The 22,731-nt window shown below is 42.0% G+C and overlaps 1 protein-coding gene across 1 annotated transcript; it reads left to right on the top strand.

Annotated features, from left to right (window-relative positions):
* Positions 1-5,280: 5,280 nt before the first annotated feature.
* Positions 5,281-22,545, top strand: plcd4b (phospholipase C, delta 4b; the record flags this gene model as incomplete). The annotated part of the gene is made up of 14 exons (XM_079254570.1): positions 5,281-5,410; positions 7,026-7,254; positions 7,336-7,465; positions 7,938-8,169; positions 9,258-9,459; positions 10,358-10,502; positions 12,348-12,500; positions 13,952-14,110; positions 17,516-17,669; positions 18,710-18,826; positions 21,146-21,324; positions 21,403-21,535; positions 21,620-21,769; positions 22,063-22,545. 14 exons carry the CDS (start codon positions 5,281-5,283, stop codon positions 22,152-22,154), a joined length of 2,205 nt encoding a protein of 734 aa, XP_079110696.1. The 3' UTR covers positions 22,155-22,545.
* Between the last annotated feature and the right edge of the window lie 186 nt (positions 22,546-22,731).

The following is a 22,731-nucleotide window of genomic DNA, read 5'->3' as shown; positions in this document are numbered from 1 at the left end:
AGAAGCATAATTGTCTTGAATAAATCTGAAGAGGGTCCTGCAGAGGGGGATTGTTTCATGTCCCGTTTTTCATGATTTGATCCTTGGCTCCTTTCCAAACCTGATCTTTTCCCACCATTGTGTTTCCAATAATCAGTGCTGATAAAGCAACACGAGGAGGAGTCAGAGGGAGCTGAGGGGAGCAACCTTGGCCAGATGTAACAAGGGGGGGTCTGTGGATGGCGGAGTGAGCGAGTGGCAGGAAAAGAGAGAAAGCTGGTGGGGAGGGAAGCAGGATCCCAGACCCAGCAGTAAATCTGAAAGGAAGGGAGGGGCAGAGGCCGGGCTAGATTTCCTTTGCAACAATCTGTCTTTAAAGGCTCAGAGCAGAGCTGCAGAGTCTCAGTGCACGCATCTATCCGGACCCCTTCTTGCTGTTACTCCTCCTTCAGAGAGCTTCGTCCTGAACACCCCCCACCTCCAGAGCCCTGACCTCTAATTTCCCTGCTGAGACTGTGCTTTCGGTGAGTATAGCTGTTTTATGCGTGATCCGAACGGTCATGTGTCTGACTTATTCTGACTTCTCCAGCTGCATGCAGACTTTGCTGAAATGATGCTTTCAGCGTCTCAGATTTCTTCCTGCTACAATGCTCCCTCCTCTGCTGATCTGCAGGGTTATATATGAATTTCCTTTGGCTGACTCTGAACTTAGGCTTGTTTGTTGCATTCCTCACATAGTCAGAAGCAAAACGGAGGCAGGCATGGATAAATATCAGGCCATAAATCCTTCCTCTGTGGAACAAAGATGCAATAAACAGCTTCAGGCTTTAATCTGAGATCATGCAGACCACTTAAAAGTCAAACAGCTTTGATTGTCAAGACAAATATGTCCTCCATTTCCATCCTCTCAGATGTTTTCCCGAGTCATGCCTATGCCAGTTGTGTGTTTGCATGCAGCCAGTGAACTCCCTCATAAGTGACCATGTGTGACTCACAGACCCTAAAATAACAGAAAACTTTGAGTGTGTCTGAAGGAGGGAGGGTGTGTCGACATTTCACCAGCAGGGGCTGAAAAACTTGGAAAATAAAAAACCTTCCACGTGGCTCAACGAAGAAATTCACACATTAGGAGCAAATAGCTGTGGAAAACTAAGCATCATTTGCACAAACTGGTTGTTTTCTCAGTGTGAAACTTTAGTTGTGAAGCGACTGCAGATGGATTCAGTGCATCACGCCAGTCACGCTGTGGTGAGAACTCTCATGAACTTGCCAGGGGAAAACTGGCGCAGGCAGATGAAATGCAAACTTCACAGAGGACAATGAGAGGAAAGAAAAGTTATTACAGAGGAATACAGCCTTGCTATGATCAGGAAGGCTTTCCTTTCTGGTCCAGTTTGATCCAGTTTCTGTCAACACCAGAGATCACAAGAAACAATCTGAGAGATAAAGCTATGTTACAGAAACCACACGCACGCACCGCCCTAAAAAGCAGATGTGTTTCCATTTATGGAGTAACTTTATGGAACGGACTAAGTGATGATTTAAAATTATGTAATAATATATTTCAGTTTAAAAAAACATACAAGATTTTTTTTTTGGATAAATATAAAAAAGAAGAAAATTCATGATTTATTTTGCCTCTTTATTGCCATCTGGCTGATGACTTTCAGGATGTAAACTGTGTATATATACCATATGACTGTGAAAATTCAACACTGTAAATAAGGAGTAGTATTTAAATAAGCCTTGGGCTTCCTTCTGCTCCTTCTCAAACAAGGTATAATGATACACAAATGTGCATCCTTGTTTTGCATTGTATATGTGTTTGAGATAAAAAAACAAAACAAAAAAAACCTTCCAGCTTTCACTGCAGCAGCAGGCGAGCAGTGTGTTTTTCTTTCTCCTTCAGTGTCACTTTGAATCTGATCCAGCTGAGCATCCAGGAAGGTGAAGCGTTGAAGACTTTATGCTTACAGATCAATGTTGTGTGTAGGCTGAATGATTAAAGAGGGATTTCAGCATTAAAATCAGCTTCTATTGTTTCAGACAATGATAAGACAGCTGATTGGGCTATTTAGATATTGACCACTTGTTGGACCACTTCAGAGGGTTTGGGTCAGAGGTAATAAATCTAGTGGCAAAGCATCAAACTGTTGCAGAGAGACTGCATACCTGTAGCCGTGCATTTGCCTGCATGGTTGTGGAAGAAAGTATGAATAAGTGATCATGTTAAAAATAGAAAAAGCATTGTGTGAGTGTTTTTACAGACTGCATTATAATCAATAAACCAGAAAGAGGTCTGTCCAGATGTGCTTTCCTGCTTTCTGTTTAGCTTGGCTGCACACACTGCTGGGTGTGTGTGTGTGTGTGTGTGTGTGATTTCTCCGAGTCAGCACATTGTGATTTATGCTGCAACTGTAGCCTCATTTAAATGTTGCCTTGTGTGTCTGGTCAACACCCAACAATGTGGTCTTCTCCATTCTTCCATCCATCCATCCATCCGTCCATCCATCCGTCCATCCATCCATCCATCCATCATCCATCCATTCATCCGTCCATCCATCCATCCTTCCATCCATCCATCCGTCCATCCATCCATTCATCCATCCATCCATCCGTCCATCCATCCATCCATCCTTCCATCCGTCCATCCATCCATCCATCCATCCATCTATCCTCCAACAATCTATCCATCCATCCATCTGTCCATCCATCCATCCTCCAACCATCTATCCATTCATCATCCATCCATCCATCCATCCATCCTCCAACCATCTATCCATCCATCCATCCATCCATCCATCCATCCATTCATCCGTCCATCCATCCATCTATCCTCCAACAATCTATCCATCCATCCATCCATCTTCCAACCATCTATCCATCCATCCATCCATCCATCCATCCATTCATCCGTCCATCCGTCCATCCATCCATTCATCCGTCCATCCATCCGTCCATCCATCCATCCATTCATCCGTCCATCCATCCGTCCATCCATCCATCCATTCATCCGTCCATCCGTCCATCCATCCATCAGTCCATCCATCCATCCATCCTTCCATCCATCCATCCATCCATTTATCTGTCCATCCGTCCATCTATCCATCCATCCATCCATCCTCCAACCATCTATCCATCCATCCATCCATCTATCCATCCATCCATCCATCCGTCCATCCATCCATCTATCCTCCAACAATCTATCCATCCATCCATCCATCTTCCAACCATCTATCCATTCATCATCCATCCATCTTCCAACCATCTATCCATTCATCATCCATCCATCCTCCAACCATCTATCCATTCATCATCCATCCATCCTCCAACCATCTATCCATCCATCCATCCATCTATCCATCCATCCATCCGTCCATCCATCCATCTATCCTCCAACAATCTATCCATCCATCCATCCATCTTCCAACCATCTATCCATTCATCATCCATCCATCCTCCAACCATCTATCCATTCATCATCCATCCATCCATCCGTCCATCCATCCATCCATCCATCCATCCATCCATCCGTCCATCCATCCATCTATCCATCCATCTATCCTCCAACAATATCCATCCATCCATCCATCCATCTGTCCATCCATCCATCTATTCAATCTGAGGTCGGTTTGCAGAGGATAACTGGTCTCACCAGCGAGTTCTAATTCTACCAGTAAGAAATGAAAACCTCCAACGTCAGACAACCAGGAGGCAACCTAATCAGATGCCCAAACAGTCTCAGCTGACTCCTTCTGATAGGCACTGTGACTCCACACCAAGCTCCCTCTTGATGTTTAAACTCATCCGATCTGAACACTGTCAGAAGGAAGTGTTGGATTTTTTTTCTAAAACTTTATTTTTTGGGGAGCTTTAAGGAAATAAAGGAAACTTATTGTGCATTTTAGTTTACCCTGAATTCTTAATGTTGTTCTTTATTTTTAAAATTTGTTCATCAAACCTTGAATGCCTAATATATTGTATTTGATACATAATGTTTCTGAGGCCTGTTGCATTACTTTACTGTAAAATCTTTGACTGAAAACGCTGTTTTATACAGTCTTCTGCCTGCTGCATTCCTCTTGCATTAAAATAATTCTGACCTGTTGCAGAGAAATTGAATATTAGCTCTGTTAAATAGTTTTATCATACCCTTTTGCATATTTTGTTTAAGAACCAGATTAAAAACTTCAGATTAAAAACTGCTGGATTTTTTCCACACTATTTTTTAGTCAGACATTAAAGGGTTAATATATAATTCAGCTGTGTTTTTATTGGAATATAGAAATCTAAAAATATTTACTACAATAAGTGTTGTGATTTTTTCCTTTTAGAATGAACCATTATGTCTTCATGCCGTGTAAGTAGAAGTACACGTCTGTGTGTGAGCACATGTACACAACACATGTACACAGTGCTTAATTAGTCACCTGCTGCACTGGTATGAAATGTGGCCACTGTTGGCCACCGTCCATTCACAGCTGTGCTCTGCATTTGGCAAGTTATTATTATTCCCACTAGTTGTTGGGAATTCTAACACTCTGTACTTGAAAACATCCTGTGACATCCTAAACAAAACAAAGCAGACAATCATCAGGAGCACCGACACAAAGTTTCCACAGACATCAGCTCCAGCAGCAGCTGTATGACGGCACAGCTGTAGCTGCTGGTAAACCTGCAGGATAACTCAGTGACCATGTGATCAATGTTTCTGCAGAAAGATGTGAAACGGTGAAAAGGTTCCCAAACCATACACCCTCCTGTTCCTGTTTGCACCGTGAGATCCTGTCCATGAACCACAGACAGGACAAGAGGCCTCCTGGAGTCCAACACAGCGTGAAGAAGTTTGACTGTGCAGAGAATGAGGACGTGGCTTCTGTAGAGGATCACCCAGTACCCAGACTGGTGTTGAACAGAAACTCATATAAAATGCAGACCTAAAGAGAAGTTTCTGTAAGCAAGTGAAGACTGCAGCTATGATTACTTCTGTTTAGATATGTAGTTCATAAAGTGGTTTTGGGTCGCATGGAGCGTCTCTGAAACGTGTTTGGTTTGGACTGAGCCAGCCGACTCTGGAGCAGATCAGTAACATCTGTTTCTTTTTAAGCAGCGTTTCTCCACTGGCATGAGTGAAGCATAAACATGGATTCTAAAGGTTCACGTGAGTAAACATTATTCCTAAGTTTCTGGTTTTGATAAATGAGTTGTGGTTGAGTAATCTGATGATGTAGCATCTTTGGTATGATGCAGTATGTTCATCAACGGTCCTCAGGTGTCCAAGACGATCCAGATGTCCAGCTGATGATGGCCGGCTCGACTCTGAGGAAAGTCAAGTCTCGCTCATGGAAGAAGCAGCGGCATTTCCGACTTCTGGAGGACGGCTTAACAATCTGGTACAAGTCAAGATGGGTGGGGAAAGGCCACTCTACCTGTGAGTACAGAAGCAGCAGAATAAACAAGTCGTATTACTGAGATTCAAGTCATTTGGTTCTTTCATTTGGGACATAACTTGTTGCTCTTTCTGCCGTTTCCTCTGCTTTTTTTTCTTTTTTAGTAAGTTTAGCAACATTTCCTCTCCAGCTTCGCAGGAAAACCTTCTCGTTATTAAAACTGGATCTGAACCCCACATGATCCTAATCTGTGTCGACTTATTTCATGTGAGTGAACTGCTGCAAGGCAGGATCAGAGAGGCAAAAACTCCAACTCCCTTTGTTACAAACTGCAACCTGGATGTGATTAACTTCATCTGAGAGGCTCAGCGGCCAGGAGGTAGCCTACATGCCAGGCCAGAAAGTCTGCATGAGAGTTATAAATCCACACTTAAAGGACAAGTCCTGAATTTTTAGATCTTAAACTGGAAACTTTTGCACATTAATGACAAACATGTAGTTTATAAATTCAGTTTAAATGTTAAAAACCAAACCACGTACTTTTATTCCATCCTTACTTCATCCTGTTCAGTGCTGAGACACCCAGGCAAGCAGACTCACTACAGCTCGTCTAGCATACATGCTTTGCTCTGTGAGAGGTTCCCAGCCCAGTCGACAGATGTACTCCCTCCTTGGTCTTTCTCGGGGTCTCCTCCAGGTGGGAGGTCAGGGGGGAGTCTGAACCAGATCCGTGATGCAGAGGAGTAGCAACTCCACTCAGAGCTCTTCCTGAATGATTTCGCTCAAACCTTATCTTTAGGGGAGAACCGGGCCACCATGCAGAGGAGACTCATTTCAGCGGCTTGTCTTTCAGTCAGGACTCAGCTCAGGACCACAGGTCAGGGTAGGAATGCAGACAAACCAGTAAAATGAGAGCTTCACTTTGGGTTCACCTCGATCAGCTCCTTCTCCATCACCACAGACCCATGTAGTGTGTGTAGCAGGGATGTCAAAGTCCAGTCCTCCAGTGCCGGTATCCGGCAGGTTTTTGTTGTTTTCCTGCAACAACACAGCTGATTCAAATCAAATGGATTCAGGAGATCCTTATCAACCTATCTATTAATTTCAATCAGGTGTGTTGGAGCAGGGAGACAACAAAAACCTGCAGGATACCGGCTCTCGAGGACTGGAGTTTGACCCCCCTGGTGTATGTATGAAAGTAGAAAACAAGGCAGAATACAAACATTCCCTTTAAGCAGCAAACAACAAGCCTGAGCTGCTTGAATTCAGCGACGCTGATTCTCATATAACCTGATTGTAAAGTTTAGATTGCCAACTAGAAAAACTCTTTCCTGGTGGCTTCCGTCATGACTGGAGCATGTACCTGTGTCTTAGAAAAAGGAACAGCCCTACAAGTGAACAGACAGGCCTGTATGTGGATAGCAACACTCAGGAATTACACTTAAGAGGAAGCTTATTGAGAAGATTGAGGGGGGGTGGGGTGGGTGAAGTGTTGATGGCAGCTGAAACTCTGTCTGGCAGGGAGCTGGATGGCGCCAGCGGGAGCTGTGGAGACGATTCAGGCTGCAGCGGACAGGAAACAGTCAGCTGAAACGAACAGATAACATTTACTGAACTCATCATTTCTCTGTTTCATGATCAATCCCTGATGATCAGTCTCAGTGATGGAGGTGGAGGCGGTCCGGGAAGGACATCAGTCTGAGGTCCTGCTCAGCATCGCAGATGAGTTCCCCGCTGACCTGTGCTTCACCTTGGTGTTTCATGGTCGCCACGGTAACCTGGACCTCGTGGCCGAGTCCCCGGAGGAGGCCCAGGCCTGGATCCAGGGAGTCCGCAAGCTGGTTCACAAGGCCCAAACGATGGATGAGCAGGAGAGGCTGGACCAGTATCCTTCAGACTGCAGCCATTCTGCGGTATGCTGACGTCACACTCTGCCTGAACATGAGTTTCCTCAGCCGGCTCTCAGGTGGGTCCGGGACTGGTTTCAGAAAGCCGACAAGAACAAAGACGGGAAGATGAACTTCAAAGAGGTGAAGACGCTGCTGAAGATGATGAACGTAGAAATGAACGAGGATCACGCTCTTCATCTGTTCACGGTGAGCGTCGCATCTGCTGGGACAAAACACTTCTGGCTTCATTTTACTTTGTTTTAACTTCACAGCTTTTTCATCTTGCTTTTACTTTGTTTTATTAGTTTTTAAAAAAAATGTTTTATGTTGTTTTAAAGTTTCGGTGTTTTGTTGTGCAGCACTTTGGGATTTTTGTCTTGAAAGGTGCTTTAAATAAACGTTTACTTAAATTTATTTGATTTAATCAATGTAATTCAGGTATTTATTCTTATATTTACCATTTATTGTGTATTTGAACTAATTTATTATCATTTATTTAATATCTCATTGTATTTATTTTATTCAGGTCTTTTTTCCTGATTTTTTTCATTTATTTTGTTCCTTCCTTACAGGAAGGTTAAAACACAAGGAGCAGTTCATGCGCAGGATAAAACATTTACATATTTCTTATTGAAACAAGTTGACGGCACCTTTTTTTTTTTTATTATTATTTGCACAGATGGCCGACAAGTCAGAGAGTGGCTCTTTGGAAATTGAGCAGTTTGTTCATTTCTATAAAATGCTGACTCAGAGGGATGAGGTGTGGAAGGTGTTCCAGGATTATTCTGAAGATGGGGAGAAGTTAACGGTGGAGGAGCTGGAAAAATTTCTGAGGACGGAGCAGCATGAGGGAGAGCGGAGCCCCCAGCACGCCAAGCAGCTGATCGACAGCTACGAGCCCTCCGAGACAGGTAGGGGTAGGGTTAGGGTTAGGGGGTCAGCAACATCCAGCTGGATCTGAAGAGACTCATTTCACAAGGAGCAGCCATATATAAACGTCCTGAACAGGAGCCTCAAGCTTGGCTTGGTAACGGTCAGATGTGTGGCAGGAATCTAATGGAGTCTTTATTAAGCCTCTGTGTTGCAGTCATGCATCATGATGATGATCAGGACTTACTGGAAAACATTTCTGTAAAAACTGCGGCTCCTCCAGTTTATTTACAACTAGACTGGTTTAAGATTTGATCTAAAAACCTGAAGGATAGTTTACACATAACCTTCCAGGAAGTTTGACATGTTTATCTATTTATAGTCTCACCAAAGATGTTGGAACTTTGCTCCCTGCAGATAAAACTTTGACAGAACTTGTAAAATGCTTCAGGCTTGTTTAGGCGTCATGTTGTGTTTGTGCTGCTCCAGAATCTCAGGAGCCTTTTGGTTCACCTTTTAGCCGTCTTTTATCTAATTTACCTCCATTAATTCCTTTTAAATCCACGACAAAGTGAGGAAACAGATTTGTGGGCCACAATGTGCCGTCATCCGGTGGGCATCTGTTGTTACGTTGCTGCTCATTAAAACTCCTGCTTGCTTCTTGTTGAGATGAGGTTTCAGCAGAATGCTTGTAAAGCTGCGTCTCCTGTCAGACATAACAAAGTCACTTAGCTACGGTCGGAAAGCTCTGCCATGACCATCACACCCTCTGAGGTGAAGTTAATCAGACATTCAGGGAAAATGTTTTCCAGAACGCTTCATGCCAAACAGATTTCAGATCGAGCCGGATCCAGAAAGTCCTCCAATCAGAAGGAACAATCATGACTTTGGATCGCACCTTTAACCTTTAAAACTACAGAGGGAAACAAAATGAAAAGAAAAAGTGAGTGGGGGGTGGCTGGGTGGGTAAGGTGGGGTCTAGTTGAAGACCACAAAGCAGCCATTTAAATAAAGATATCTATTATTCCTAAGAAATGGATTAACTTTAACTGCCGTCCAGTTAGAGTGATGCTGAGCAGAGTTTTATGAGCCCATCTGACCTGCCGTGTCCATCCTGACCTCTGTGCAGCCAAGAACCAAGGTGCCATGTCGTTAGACGGCTTCCAGCTGTACCTGTGCTCCCCTGAGGGCTCCATCTTCAATCCGGACTACCTGGAGCTCCACCAGGACATGAACCAGCCGCTCAGCCACTACTTCATCTCCTCGTCACACAACACCTACCTCCTGGAGGACCAGGTGGTGGGACAGAGCAGCTTGGAGGCCTACATCCAGTAAGGCTCGCCTGGATGCGTTTGCAGGACAATGCGTAGATCAGACGATACTGTGAGATATAAAAGTCAGTGTAACGTGTTTTGCAAGGGTTTTAATCTCACTTCACAGTGAAATGGATGATTTTAACCTTTTAGGTTTATTATGGACCTTTCGGGTCCTTTTTTCTCATTATTTTTCCACCACTAACATTTTTGGTTAAAAGATATTCTTCTAAACAATCTTTAAAAATGAAGGTAAACAAATTTCCATTAGTGTTGGGTCATTAAAGGACAAAATTCTTCTCCTAAAACAGCAAGAAAAATATTACAGATTCATTCTCTGAAACTGTTGCTCAAATTTGTCAATCAACTTCAGACCTTAAAAAAAACATCAAAAATGGAAATTTATTTTTTTTTTTTAACCATAATAATATTTTACATTTAATATTCAGGATGTAATCCTCTGAGATTTTATTTAAAGATTACAATACATGTTTTTATGCTTTATTAGTTTTAAAAAAATGTATTTTATGGAAAACAACTATTTAATTAATAATGTTAGGTTTTTTTTTTTTTAAAATAAAAATGAGACATCTTGTAATTAAAAATTACATTCAAAAAGTCAAATTGACTACAATAATTACGTAGTTGATCGTCTCCGTTAAGACTGAAGCTGGTCAAAAGATCTGAACAAAAAAGAGGGAAAATAATTAATTTATCTATTTTCTTTTGAGCTTTTTTGTCCTGTAAAGTCTCTGAAGTGACCGACAGGCGTAAATGTATAAAAAACTAATGAAGCATTTCTCTTTCAAAAATATCACATAAAGTTTTAACTACAGGAGACGCAACAATGACATGCTAAGTCGTGATGCAAGTCTTCTCTTTGTGTGTGTGTGTGTGTGTGTGTGTGTGTGTGCAGGGCGCTGAAGAGAGGCTGTTGCTGTGTAGAGGTGGACTGCTGGGACGGCAGCGACGGGGAACCTGTCGTGTATCATGGACACACTCTGACCTCTAAAATTCTCTTCAAAGACATCATGTCAGTACTGAAAGAATACGCCTTCAGGGTGAGCACATCAGCACACACACCTCTTACACACACTGACATAAAGGAAACAATTCCCACATAAACACCGGTATTCTCCTGATCATCCAGCAAAGTGCAGCTCTGAATGAGCCACAGAGCTCAAGTCAAACCTGTTAACCTGTAATTATCTGAGCTGAACCACAACAGTCTGCTCAGAACTGCAGAAAATCCAACATCAGCACTGTCAGTGTGCAAATAAAAGGCTAAAAACCAGAAGCAGGTGCTGATAATCTGCCCTGTTTCGTTCATTCATTCATTCATTATCCTAACCGTTAAATCCAGTTCAGGGTGGCGGGGAAGCTGGAGCCTATCCCAGCAGTCTTTGGGTGAAAGGCAGGGTACACCCTGGACAGCTCGCCAGTCCATCGCAGGGCTCTTCCCTGTTTCTGTCATTAAATGAACTCTTTAGCCACATGGAAAACCAGAAGTTTTATTCTCAACTTTCTTAAGAAGAAGAATAGGACAGTGGAAACTTTGCTGAATGGAAACAATGCAACAGATTTCACCACAAAATGATGTAAAATGGAAGATTTCCATATCGAACCCTGTCAGGAATTAAAGACGCCTCAAACAGGAAAACAATCAGCCGTCCTGGAGGGTAAAATATATCAACTAGTGATGTTATACCACCAAATGCCCCTTGCAGCTTCATCACTTTGTACAGCTTTAGTCATTAAAAAGTCCACTTTTTTTTCCTTTCTCCCCCAAATTTATTTAGGAACTATATTTAGTATTTCTTTTAAACTTGTGTAAGCAAATAATATACTACTATATATTATACAGCACATAAATACTACTTTATACAGTACAGTACTTTATTGAGCTATTATTATGAAGGTTTTTAGAAGAAAAACAATCTAAATTTAAGATGTGAAAAGAGTCTTTTCACATGTACACTTTCAGTAAGCCCTGATCTGCTGGGGTTTTCACACACAACCATCTCCAGTGTTTACAGAGAATGATCTGAAAGAGAAAATATCCAGTGAGCAGCAGCTTCCTGCCATAAAATCACTTCTTATTATCACATAAATCACATTACTGTCAAACTACAGTTATTTTCCTACTATGTACCAAAAAGTAATCTATTTATTAGAGATACACCGATCCACTTTTTGGTAGTTCCGATCTGATACTGATATACCGTGCAGATACTGATATCTGTCTATACGAAATCTGTTATTATAATATTTTTGTAACTATGGTTATTATTGCTGTTATAACTGTGTAAGATTTCATGAGGTTGTAATAAATGACCCATCCTTTCTGAAGTTACCTCACCAATACAAATATAATAACATTACAGATCAAACAATTTCAACAGGTTTTATTCTGATTTGGCACATTTTACATAAATACAACTATAAATGTGTGGTTTAGAAACAAAGATCTGGCTTTTAGTGGAACAAAAAATGTCACATTTTAACATTCAAGGCATTTATTTATTTTAAAACACGTCATCAAACACATCTGCGCTGGCTTGACTAGTGTGGTATCGGTACACTTTTATTAATACCAAGTAGGAGTACACACACTTGGTACTGAGCTGCATCCCTACTATTTATAAATAATAACACCTCTTCTTATCTTGTGATGAAATGCTTCTTAACCAACTTTAACTTACTATTTGCACCCATCCTGTGTGTATTGCCGGCTTGAAAATCAAATCTCAGTGCAAATATGCAAACAAAATGTCTCATGTTCATACTGACTGCACCTTGTGTCTGGTATTCTCCCTCTTTCTCTGATATGAGGTGTGAACACGGGACAGAACATAAAAACAGCTACATTTTCAACTGAAGACTTTTGTGCGTTGTCTTTCTGCCAGGTGTCAGACTTCCCCGTCATCGTGTCGCTTGAGAATCACTGCGGCGTGGAGCAGCAGACACTCATGGCCCAACATCTGAAACAAATCCTGGGTGACCTGCTGCTGACCGCCCCTCTGAACGGACAGATTCCCCAACAGCTGCCTTCACCTCAGGTCAGCATCTCACCAAGTCCTGCTATGTTTAAAACAAGTTTGGTTCCAGGATTTTATCACTTCAGGTTGGACATTTGGACAAGGAGAATTATGTAAATGAATGTAGAATCATGTAAAAGTAAAATTCCTTCGTCTCAGACATTTTATTGCTGAAAAAGCAAACTTTACATAGCTAAGCCACAAGATAAAATGTCATGTGTCAGCAACTTGTCATGCGTCGGGCAACGTCTCGGTCTGATGATGAAGCAGATTTGAGCTGTCAGCAGACCAGAACATGAGTGGCCAATTCATGGTTCAGACACTTTTTTTGTGTTTTTGTGGTTTATCATCTTGTCAGAGAAAAGCATGTGATGCAATATGTACAGAAATACTGAACATCTGAGTGTGTGCATTTTAAAGTGTAGAAACGATCAGAGGAACTTGCAGAGGTTGGTGCATTCTGACCGAAAAGTCTGATATATAAAACTATAAAGTGATGCATGGGGAGTCATGGGAAAACATGTTGGACTTTCTCTTTGTGTAGTCTAGTTGCTGTCCTGGTTATCTCTGTGTTCCTCTACTCGTCTCTTCCTCGGTTTCTCTTCTTGGTCGAGTATCTACCTGTTTTCCAGTTCACCCCTTTGTGTTACATTCTTCTTTACTCCTTGTTTTCTTCTCACTTGGTTTTTAAAAATTTTTTTTTTTTTTACTAATTTGCTTCGTGTTTCTCATTTAGTTTTTTCCTCATGAGTGTATTTACTCCTTGGTTTCATTCTTCTTATTTTTTTTATTTGTTTGGTCCATCACCACACCATTGCCGTCATTTCATTCTTGTTTTTAGCATCTTAAGTTAGGATTTTTAGGCATTGTTAAGTTGTTTCCCTGCCTTTGTTTTTCTGATTCTGCATTTTGGTCCTGCTTCCCCCAAACATACAATGACAACAACAGTATTACAGCAACTGTAGAAAATCCTGAAAAGGCCTTCATTCTTTACATTTTGTAAAACTAAACTTTAACTGTGGGTTTGATGTTTTGGTTATTCCTTTCATTGTTGGTCGTCTCAGATTGTTTGGATTGTTTCCAGGTAGATTTTCCAGAACTCTCTTGTATTTTCAGCTTGGTTTCAACACGTGCAGTCAAAAAGAATGAAATATTCTCAGACTGAAATGAGGAAAACTCTCATTTACAGTTGAGACGTTTTAACGATCGAGTCTGAACCTTGTCGTCCATCCTGTACTAAACCTAAAAGCACTGATATAACCTGGAAACTCTTTTCCATTAGAGCACTTAGGATAATCAATACTGAACTGAAGTAATGGCAAATAAATGCCATGAGCGAGTTTAGCCAATTAAATATCGGTGCTTGCTACATTCAGTTAAGAGACAGCATAGAGCCGGAAGATGGACGACCTTCGTTGGCAGATTTGTTTGCACAGGAAGCAACATTTCTCTTCCATGACTGTTCATTACAGGAACTGAGGGGCAAGATTTTGCTAAAAGCCAAGAAAATTGGTGGTCTGGAGAAGTGTCTGGATGAAACACTAACAGATGAAGTCAGTGATGATGACGACCCAGCTGATGGTGATGCTGAGAGCCCTTGTACTGAAGATCAACCTGCCGAGAAGGACAAGGTGGGTAAAGGTCAGGGGGGACACAACTGCGCTCCTCGAGAGCCGCTGTCCTGCAAGTGTTAGGAGTTTCCCTGCCGCAACACAGCTGACTGAAATCAATGGCTAATTAGCAGACTTTTGCAGTTTGGTTGTGTCCGAATGTCCACACTATTCCCTAACCTCTCATTTACTTCACAGGGCTTCACTGCATAGCACACTAATACAGCAGTCAACTCATTCAGTTGGCAGTTCAGACATGAAGCTGGATATTTTCTCCTCCATCGCAGATCACGTGACCACTGACTGTTACCAGGACAACCACCGCACGTCGTTCCAAATCCAATCCAAACTCGTGTGAAAGTATTTTATTTCATGATATTGTATGTTATGATTTCATTCTTGCGTGTTTATTAACAAATAATGATACAACGAATGATCTATATATATATATTTTTCAACCTTTTTTGACGTGTTTGTCACTTGCGTCATTTTCAGCTTCCGCCCGCAATGCATTGTGGTCTACACTGACCCATCTAGTCTTATTTGCTGCTACTGCTTTTCAAGATGCATTGTGGGTAGTTTTGAGTGCACTGCTTTTTTCTTTCTGGGTATTCAGACACTCCTAGATAATAGTGTGGGCACTATACAGGGCACTATGTAGGGAATAGCGTGGACATTCAGACTTAAAGCTCTGCACGTCTGCTAATCAAGTCTGATTTGAGCCAGCTGTGTTGCAGCAGGGAAACTCCTAATACTTGCAGGACTGTGGCCGTGGAGGACTGGAGTTGCCCACCTCTGGTATAGGTGGTGATGGTTGGACAGCTGTAGAGATTCTCCATCTCATGGTGATCCACCAGTACATACCGGATGGTTTCTGCACGTTGTTCTAAAGATGTTTTAGGTCTCATATGAGGCTTCTTTGAGTAAAAATGAGACATGTGGGTGTAGCTTGTGAGATTGATTCTGTTCATCAAAAAAAAGTCCAGAGAAGTTAATGTAACTTGTCTAAGATGTTCGGGGCAACTTGCCTCTACCCGTTTTATCTTTCACAGGATTGTTCAACATTTTCCTGAAAAGATGTAAAACAGAAGCTGGAAAACAGAGAAGATAGCGAAGCATGTCATGTGATAACAAGAGACAGGAAACTGGGGAAACTGGGCTCTCAGACAATGGGCTGAGAGTGAAGTCAGAGAGGAGATAATGAATTAAACCACAAATCTGTTACCATTAGAGAGTTAAAACTGTGTTCATTTGTACACTTACCCCCTTACCCAACAGCATTTCCCTGAATGGGATTAATTTTCTGGTCCATACTAATCAGATTAAAGAAATGATAAAACTATAATCAGTTTAGCGTGTTTCGCTTAATTGAATGACAGTTCGTCCACAGCTGTGAAAATACAACCAAACTGCCTGATGTAAAGCTTGTAATTTAAAAAAAAACAACAGCTGCTTAACTCAACTATCGACAATGCAAGGATGAGTAAGACCTTTGTTTATCTGGCTTATCTCAGTGAAAACAGTTGGAAAATGTTTCCTGGTCTTGTGTTGTTTGTTGTGTCACAATCCATCTTCTCAAATCCTGACTGGACAGAGGACTGCCCTCACCAAGTCTGGCTCTGCTAATAAATTAGATTGATCAGAATTACATCAAACCAATAATAAAGTTTTTTTCAATCAATTTTGTATTGGATTATAATCACAATGAAATGCATTATTATCTACTGGATTCAGTTGAACCGAACTGACCCAGTGATGGACTGGAGACCAGTCCAGGGTGTATCCTGCCTGATAATTGCTGGGACAGGCTCCAGCTTCACCACGACCCTCAATTAGATTAAGTGACATAGAACATGAACGAGGAAAGGAACCAAACTGAATTAGATTATAAATTTATTCTTATCTTGTCATGAGAATAATTCCCAAATGCATTAGAGATGCCAGCAGTAAGGGATCTGCAGAGCTGGACAAGATCTGCCAGCAGTTTCTTAAGGCTTTGGATGCTGTGTAGGTGTCCTGGCTAACAGGCCTCTCCAGCATTGAGTGGACATTGGGTACAGTTCCTCTGGACTGGCAGACTGGGGTGGTGGTCCCTCTCTTCAAGAAGGGGGACCAAAGGGTGTGCTCCAACAACAGGGAGATCATATACCTCAGCCTCCTTGGTAAGGTCTATCCAGGAGTCCTGGAGAGGAGAGTATGTCAGATGGTCGAACCTGAGGAGGAGTATTGTGTCGAGTAGGTCCACATGGAATAGTGAACACCCTCCTCAGTGTCCTCAAGGAGGCATGGAAGTTTGTCCAACCATTCTACTTTGGGTGATTTGAGTCCCCAGTGTGCTTCGGGCATTCGAATGTGTCCCTTGGGATTCCTGTGGAGGGTGTTCTGGAAGTATGGAGTACCCATAGACTGAGGGAGTACCGTACTCCCTTGTATAAGTAGTCCAGTCCCTGTACAACTGGTGTCAGAGCTTGGTCTGCATTGCCAGCAGTAAGTTGGATTTGTTTCTTGGTTGGGCCCCACCAAGGCCACTCTTGATCACCAATTTTGTTTATAAGTTTTATGGATAAAATATGTAGGCGCAGGTGAAATGTTGAGGGAATCTGGTTTCGTGGATAAGGTCTCTGCTTTTTGCAGATGATGTGTTCCTGTTGGCTTCATCAGACCTGTGATCTCCTGCTCCCACTGAAGCCATTCCCAGCCCAATGCAAAGCAGTTGGGATGAGGATCAGCATCTCTAAATCTCACGCCCCAAATTTAAGCTGAACAAAATATGGAGCATATACTCTGGGTCAAAAATGAAGTCCCAAGTGGAGAAGTTCAATTATCTCATTATCTTCTTCCCAAGTGAGGACTCTGCATTGGTTCATTGTTGTAAATAAGAAGCTGAGCCAAAAGGATACTTTCACTTCTTGCGACAAGCAGTGGGTAGTGACCGAAAGAACGAGATCACAGCTGAAAGGAATCTCCTCAGCAAGGTGGCCGGCTTTCCCTTCGACATAGGGTGAGAAGATACAGGAGGTGTTTACCTCATCTTGCTACACTGTGTTTGGAAGCAACCTGAACTGGCTGGTCACTGGTGTGGACTGAACCATTTCGCCCAGTTCTAGAGGGGTGATCCTTAAAGAACATCTATGATTATTGTTGAGCCAGAATTGAATATTACTGCTCCTTCATTCAGCTGGATCTGCTTCCTTTTTAACATCAATTCACTTTTAAGTTGAAAATGGAGCACCAAAAGTTTTCATTCCAGAATTTTTTAATGGCCCCCCCACTCTGCTGTGGGCCCTGCCGAAACAGTATCATTTACACCTTGAGTCCAACACTACTGGTGGGAAGGAAAGTAAAATAAAGAAAGAAAGTAAAGTTTACTAGTTTGAGGCTAGAGTGAAAAATATTTGCTGACTACTTTATTTTCCTCCTCTCTAGAAGAAGTCCAAACTGTCCAGGGAGCTCTCAGACTTGGTGGTTTACTGTAAAAGCGTGCACTTCCATGGGTTTGCGCACGCTCGCTCTCACGCCAAGTGTTACGAGATGTCTTCATTCTCTGAGTCCAAGGCAAAGAGGCTTGCCAAGGAAGCAGGTACCATGAACATGAAGGAATGCTGTTTAATCTTAAAGACACACCCCAAATCTTCACATCAAGGGCTGTATGTATTCTTGGTCTCTGAAGAAAGCTGCACAAGTGTCAGAACAAATACATGTATTATTGTCAGAATACATTTAGCAGGAATACGACTTAAAGTAAACCACATTACTTTCAGTGAAAACCAGAGGACAGCAGCCCAGTTCATCTAGGAATGAGTAAAAGAGATGTCTGATGAGGAACTCTGCTGCTAAGGCAAACGTGGCAAAGATGTTATGTGGCTAAATTTCACCAGCGGCCATCAGCCGATGATGGACACCTCTATCAATGGTCAGGACAACTGAGGAACAGCCCCCAAATTCATCTTAAAAGCATCATGAGGACTCAGAAAGAAGTGAAAGTCAAGATGTTATATGACAGGATGAGAGAATACTAAATCATAAAACCCTTTCTCGCCATAGAAACTAGCAGAACCTTCATGGTTTATTTCAAAGACAGGGTCATAGGCAACACATTAGAGTTCCAATAAAAACATCTGGGCACAAAACACAAACGTAAGACATAATTTGAGATTCTGGCTGCTAGCTCCCAGAGTTTTCTTTTCTCACAGTTATGAGACAGACATCTTTGTCGTCAGCAGTCTCTGCTTTCATGTGACCCTTTGTTTGTGTGGTTTTGTTGAAATGGATAAATTAGCAAAGCTCTGAAGTAGACAGTGCTGTTATGATGGTTTTATTACAATCCCACATAGCTGCTTGTGGTTTGAACTGGTTTCATTCTGGTGGCGATGCTTGGTGGAGTCTTTTCACTGAGTTTCTCCTGTAATGTTGTTGTGATATGTTAGGATTGCTGCTTCCAAGGGTCGGCAAAGATCCTCTGCCAGCACCTATCTCATACTGCCCCATGTACATGGAGCAGTCTAGTCAATAAGAGGTTAATTATCGCCAAGTGTTAAACACCCAAAACACAGTAAATTTACTCCGCTGAGTCACCGGTGGAGGAGCTACAGAAATACACCACATGCATTCTTCCTTCAGGGGCCGAGTTTGTGCAGTACAACACCCGGCAGCTGAGCAGGACCTACCCCAGCGGTCTGAGGACAGACTCCTCCAACTACAACCCCCAGGAGATGTGGAGCACTGGCTGCCAGATCGGTAAGATGAATGGCGCCATCTTGTGGTTACACTAAATGTTTCATGTTGTATGACGTCTTTTTCCCACCAATGCACCACTCAGAAACCCAGATCCACATCATCACCAGTCTGATTTAGGCTGGTATATAAGAGAGTCAAACCACCAACTAGAAACTGGAAATTTGATTCAGCTATACTTAAAGGTGCAGTGTGTAACAAAAACAAGTCAATGACAAACTACGTTGATAGATTATATGTGTGTTTCTATTGGTATATAATTGGTTTACAATGAGCCCTCCGATGGACTGGCAAGATGTCCAGGGTGTACCCTGCCGTACACCCTGGACACCCTGATAGGCTCCAGCTTCCCCGTGACCCTTCATCGGACTAAGCTGTTAGGATGATGAATGAATGAATGGTTTACTATGAGCCATTCATATCTTCTTGGGGAGGTCTACACACACGGCCATATTTGTGCCATCAATTTGAGTTCATTCCTCTGGATAGACAAAATGTGTGTTGTAACAAAAAAAAACAAACAAAACCTGACACTAAAACTGCAGGACCAGCTTTGTTTTTCTTAAAATAATTATTTAAATCCTCACCAAAAGTTTCAGTATACAACCTCTTTTATTAAAGCTAGATTTTCTTCCATTAACACGGATTCATTTCAAACTATTTGACAATATATAATCCTAAATCTCAAAACTAAACAAATTCCTATTTAAATTAGTTTTATATTTCAGCAGTAAAAGACAGACTACACATGCTCATTTCTACATATTCAGGCACTGGTGGTCATTTTAAATGCACAGCATTTTGCATGATTCTATTTTAGTTTCCCAAAATTCTGGATCAAATGACATTGAAGTATTTAATAAAGCACTGCATGCTGAGATGGCCTGTTGCAGAATGTTACAAAATACCAGAACTTATATGAATAAATCCCAGCATCATCTTCAACAAGTGTACTGGTATCCATATAGCTAGAGAGGTTTCTGCAGCTTCAGTCAGAGAAACCTGGAGTGGAGTTCATGGAGGGAAACAACCAGCAGGGCCAGTGGAACAAGGTGGATTACAGCAATTCAAAGTGCAGCAGACTTTGAATTGAAGGAGGTGAAGCTGCACCAAATACACCCCAGCTCCTGCAGCAGATGCTGCAAAGCCGTGTGCAGGAGATGTGCCAGATCTGTGCTGGCAACTACTTGTAAACAGTTGTAATAATTTCATTTTAAATCATGCAATAGTCATATTGATGTAAATATTCCTGCTTTTATGTGACTCGTTACCCATTTTTATTTGTTGCGTGTTCCGTCTCGCTTTATTCACCCTGTTGGTTTCCATTTATGATAGTTAGGCAGCATGTGTTTGTTTCTCTGATAAATGAGGCTAAATTTGTTTTCGTACTTTTTCAGTTACTATAATTAATATTATCTCTGTATGGAAATACCAGAGGTTTCCTGCTCTCAGTCATTCTGGTGCTAAAAGTTCCAGTTTGGGTCTTTTCTCTGGATAAAAATGCTCTTCAACTGCACGAGTCAGGACCAAACATCCAACTTCTGTAAGTCTGCAGAGGGACACCATGCAGGGCTGCCAACTTCTCCCATCAAGACAGAAGGCTTTGTCTGTTCATGCATGTGTCGTTACAGGTGCAGCAGCTGCTTGTCAGGGTTTACGAGTCGTTTTCTGCCTTTTGTATAATGTCTCCTTTAAGGGTGGGAAAATCTTATAGGAAAATCGGAAATTTTTTGCTTCACAATTTTAAAATAGATTTGTTTTGTTAAAATAAGTTTTTTCCCCCAAATAAACAAAAATAATCCATTGTAAAATTTTGGTCATTTTTATTTTTTTTATTGATCTTTTTACTTGTCTTCTTGGGCATTATAGCAGCAGAATGATGGTCTGGCTACTGTGTTGTTTTTTCCTCATTGAAAGCAAGAAAAATGACGAGCAAAAAAAAAGTCAAATTCGTAAATATTTTTGTTTTTAATCTACAAAAATCAGCAATATCAAAGAATTGTGAGAATCGCAATTTAAATCGAATCGGCACCCAAAAAATCGGAATCGAATCGAATCGGGACAAAAGCATATCGTCACAGCCCTAGTCTCCTTCATCTTGGTTTAGCTCTCTCTCTTCATCTGTGCAGTCAGATGGGGAGTGAACATCATTCTGGGTGGCGGTGGTTAAATGTCTGGGTGAGATACAGGACAGATGTTTCCTATCACACCTCTTAAAAAGCCAGTCATCTGTCAGGCCTTTTACTCCAGGTCTAATTTCTTAGAAATGCTTTGATGAGAAACAGAACTAATAAACACTTCCACTCTGCTTCTCTCCCAAAGTGGCTCTGAACTTCCAGACGGCCGGTCTGGAAATGGATCTGAACGATGGACTGTTCAGGCAGAACGGCTGCTGCGGTTATGTTCTCAAGCCAGACTTCATGAGAGACGGCAACACCGAGTTCAGTCCAGAGAGACCCATGGAGCGGCTGGACTACAAGCCACTTCGCTTATCAATACAGGTCTAAACACAGACCAGTCTCCAGAACATTAAAAGCTGAGCCCTTTCTCAAATCACAACATATGTTTGGCTCTTTCAGGTGATAAGTGGGCAACAGCTACCGAAGGTGAACCAGAAGGAGGGATCCATCGTAGACCCGCTGGTCAGAGTGGAGATCTACGGCGTACCAAAGGACCAGGCCAAAGAAGAGACCAGTTACATTAACAACAACGGTCAGAGTCATCCTGCTTTCACACAGCGCAGATGCTTTTTCTGTTCCACACTTTTTCTGCTCACACTCACTTCTCTCCACGCAGGTTTCAACCCGGTGTGGAATGACACGCTAAACTTTGTCATCCACACCCCTGAGCTGGCTCTGGTTCGCTTTGTGGTGGAAGACTACGACAAGGCGTCCAGGAATGACTTCATTGGACAGTTTACTCTTCCTTTTACCTGCATTCAAGCAGGTGAGCAGGAAACATCGGGGCTACGTTACCATACTTTCATTACAGCCTCATGACGACATCGGCATGTGATGGTGTTAGCTGGTACCTACAACGATGCTGCATTAGGCTTGTCTGTGGTTATCACAGTAAATCTGTGCTAAAAACAAACCGTATCACATCGTGATGATCACATCTGTTTTAGAAAATGGTTCAAATTGATATGAAAATATCTGCTTTAAATGTCTTCATGCTGCTGGTTGTGTCTGATGCCAGAAGTCAGATTTCCTCCTCCCTCCGTCTCTCTCTCTCTGCAGGATACCGTCACATACATCTGCTGTCTAAAGATGGAACTCCTATCCCCCCCTCGTCTCTCTTCATCAACATCAGCATTTCTGAGCTGAAATGAAGGAATCTGAGGATGTGAAGCCAGACATGCGTTGGACATCCAGTGCCTGACAGCTGCTTGCTTCTGCAGTTCTTACATCTTTAACAGCATTTTTTTAACTCCTCTCAGAGAACACGGAGGACTCCTGCATGTAGTTTATGCTTGATGTTAAAAAGATGTCTACCCAATTTCAGAATCCCAAATCTATAAATATGCCAGGCTTTTGCATCATGTTGGTTAATCTGCAAATGTTTGCCTGAATGAGACGTTTCTATTTATCCTACAGTATTACTCATGTAGAAGGTTGATGAATGGAGTCTGAGTGTATCTACAAGCCTTTCTATGTTTATTAACAGCAGCTCCTCTAACTGAACGGAGTTAAACTCCACTGAGTTTACTGCAGTAATCCAACAGTAACTGGTTCGCTTACTTCCTCTCCATCGTGCATATTTACACTTGTTATAATAAAACGAAGTGGCAAAGAATAAAAAACATGTGATTCCCGACTGCATCTCTTCACTTTTGTCTTGGTTCTGCAACGTTTTCTGATCCGTCCTCCACCTCATCCAGAATCCCCTGCAGGGCCACTTTTAGAGTG

Source organism: Telmatherina bonti (assembly GCF_933228915.1).
Source record: "Telmatherina bonti genome assembly, chromosome: 15".
Lineage (NCBI taxonomy): Eukaryota > Metazoa > Chordata > Actinopteri > Atheriniformes > Telmatherinidae > Telmatherina > Telmatherina bonti.
The sequence above is the reverse complement of the archived record's forward strand: the minus strand, read 5'-3'. Positions and strand labels throughout refer to the sequence as shown.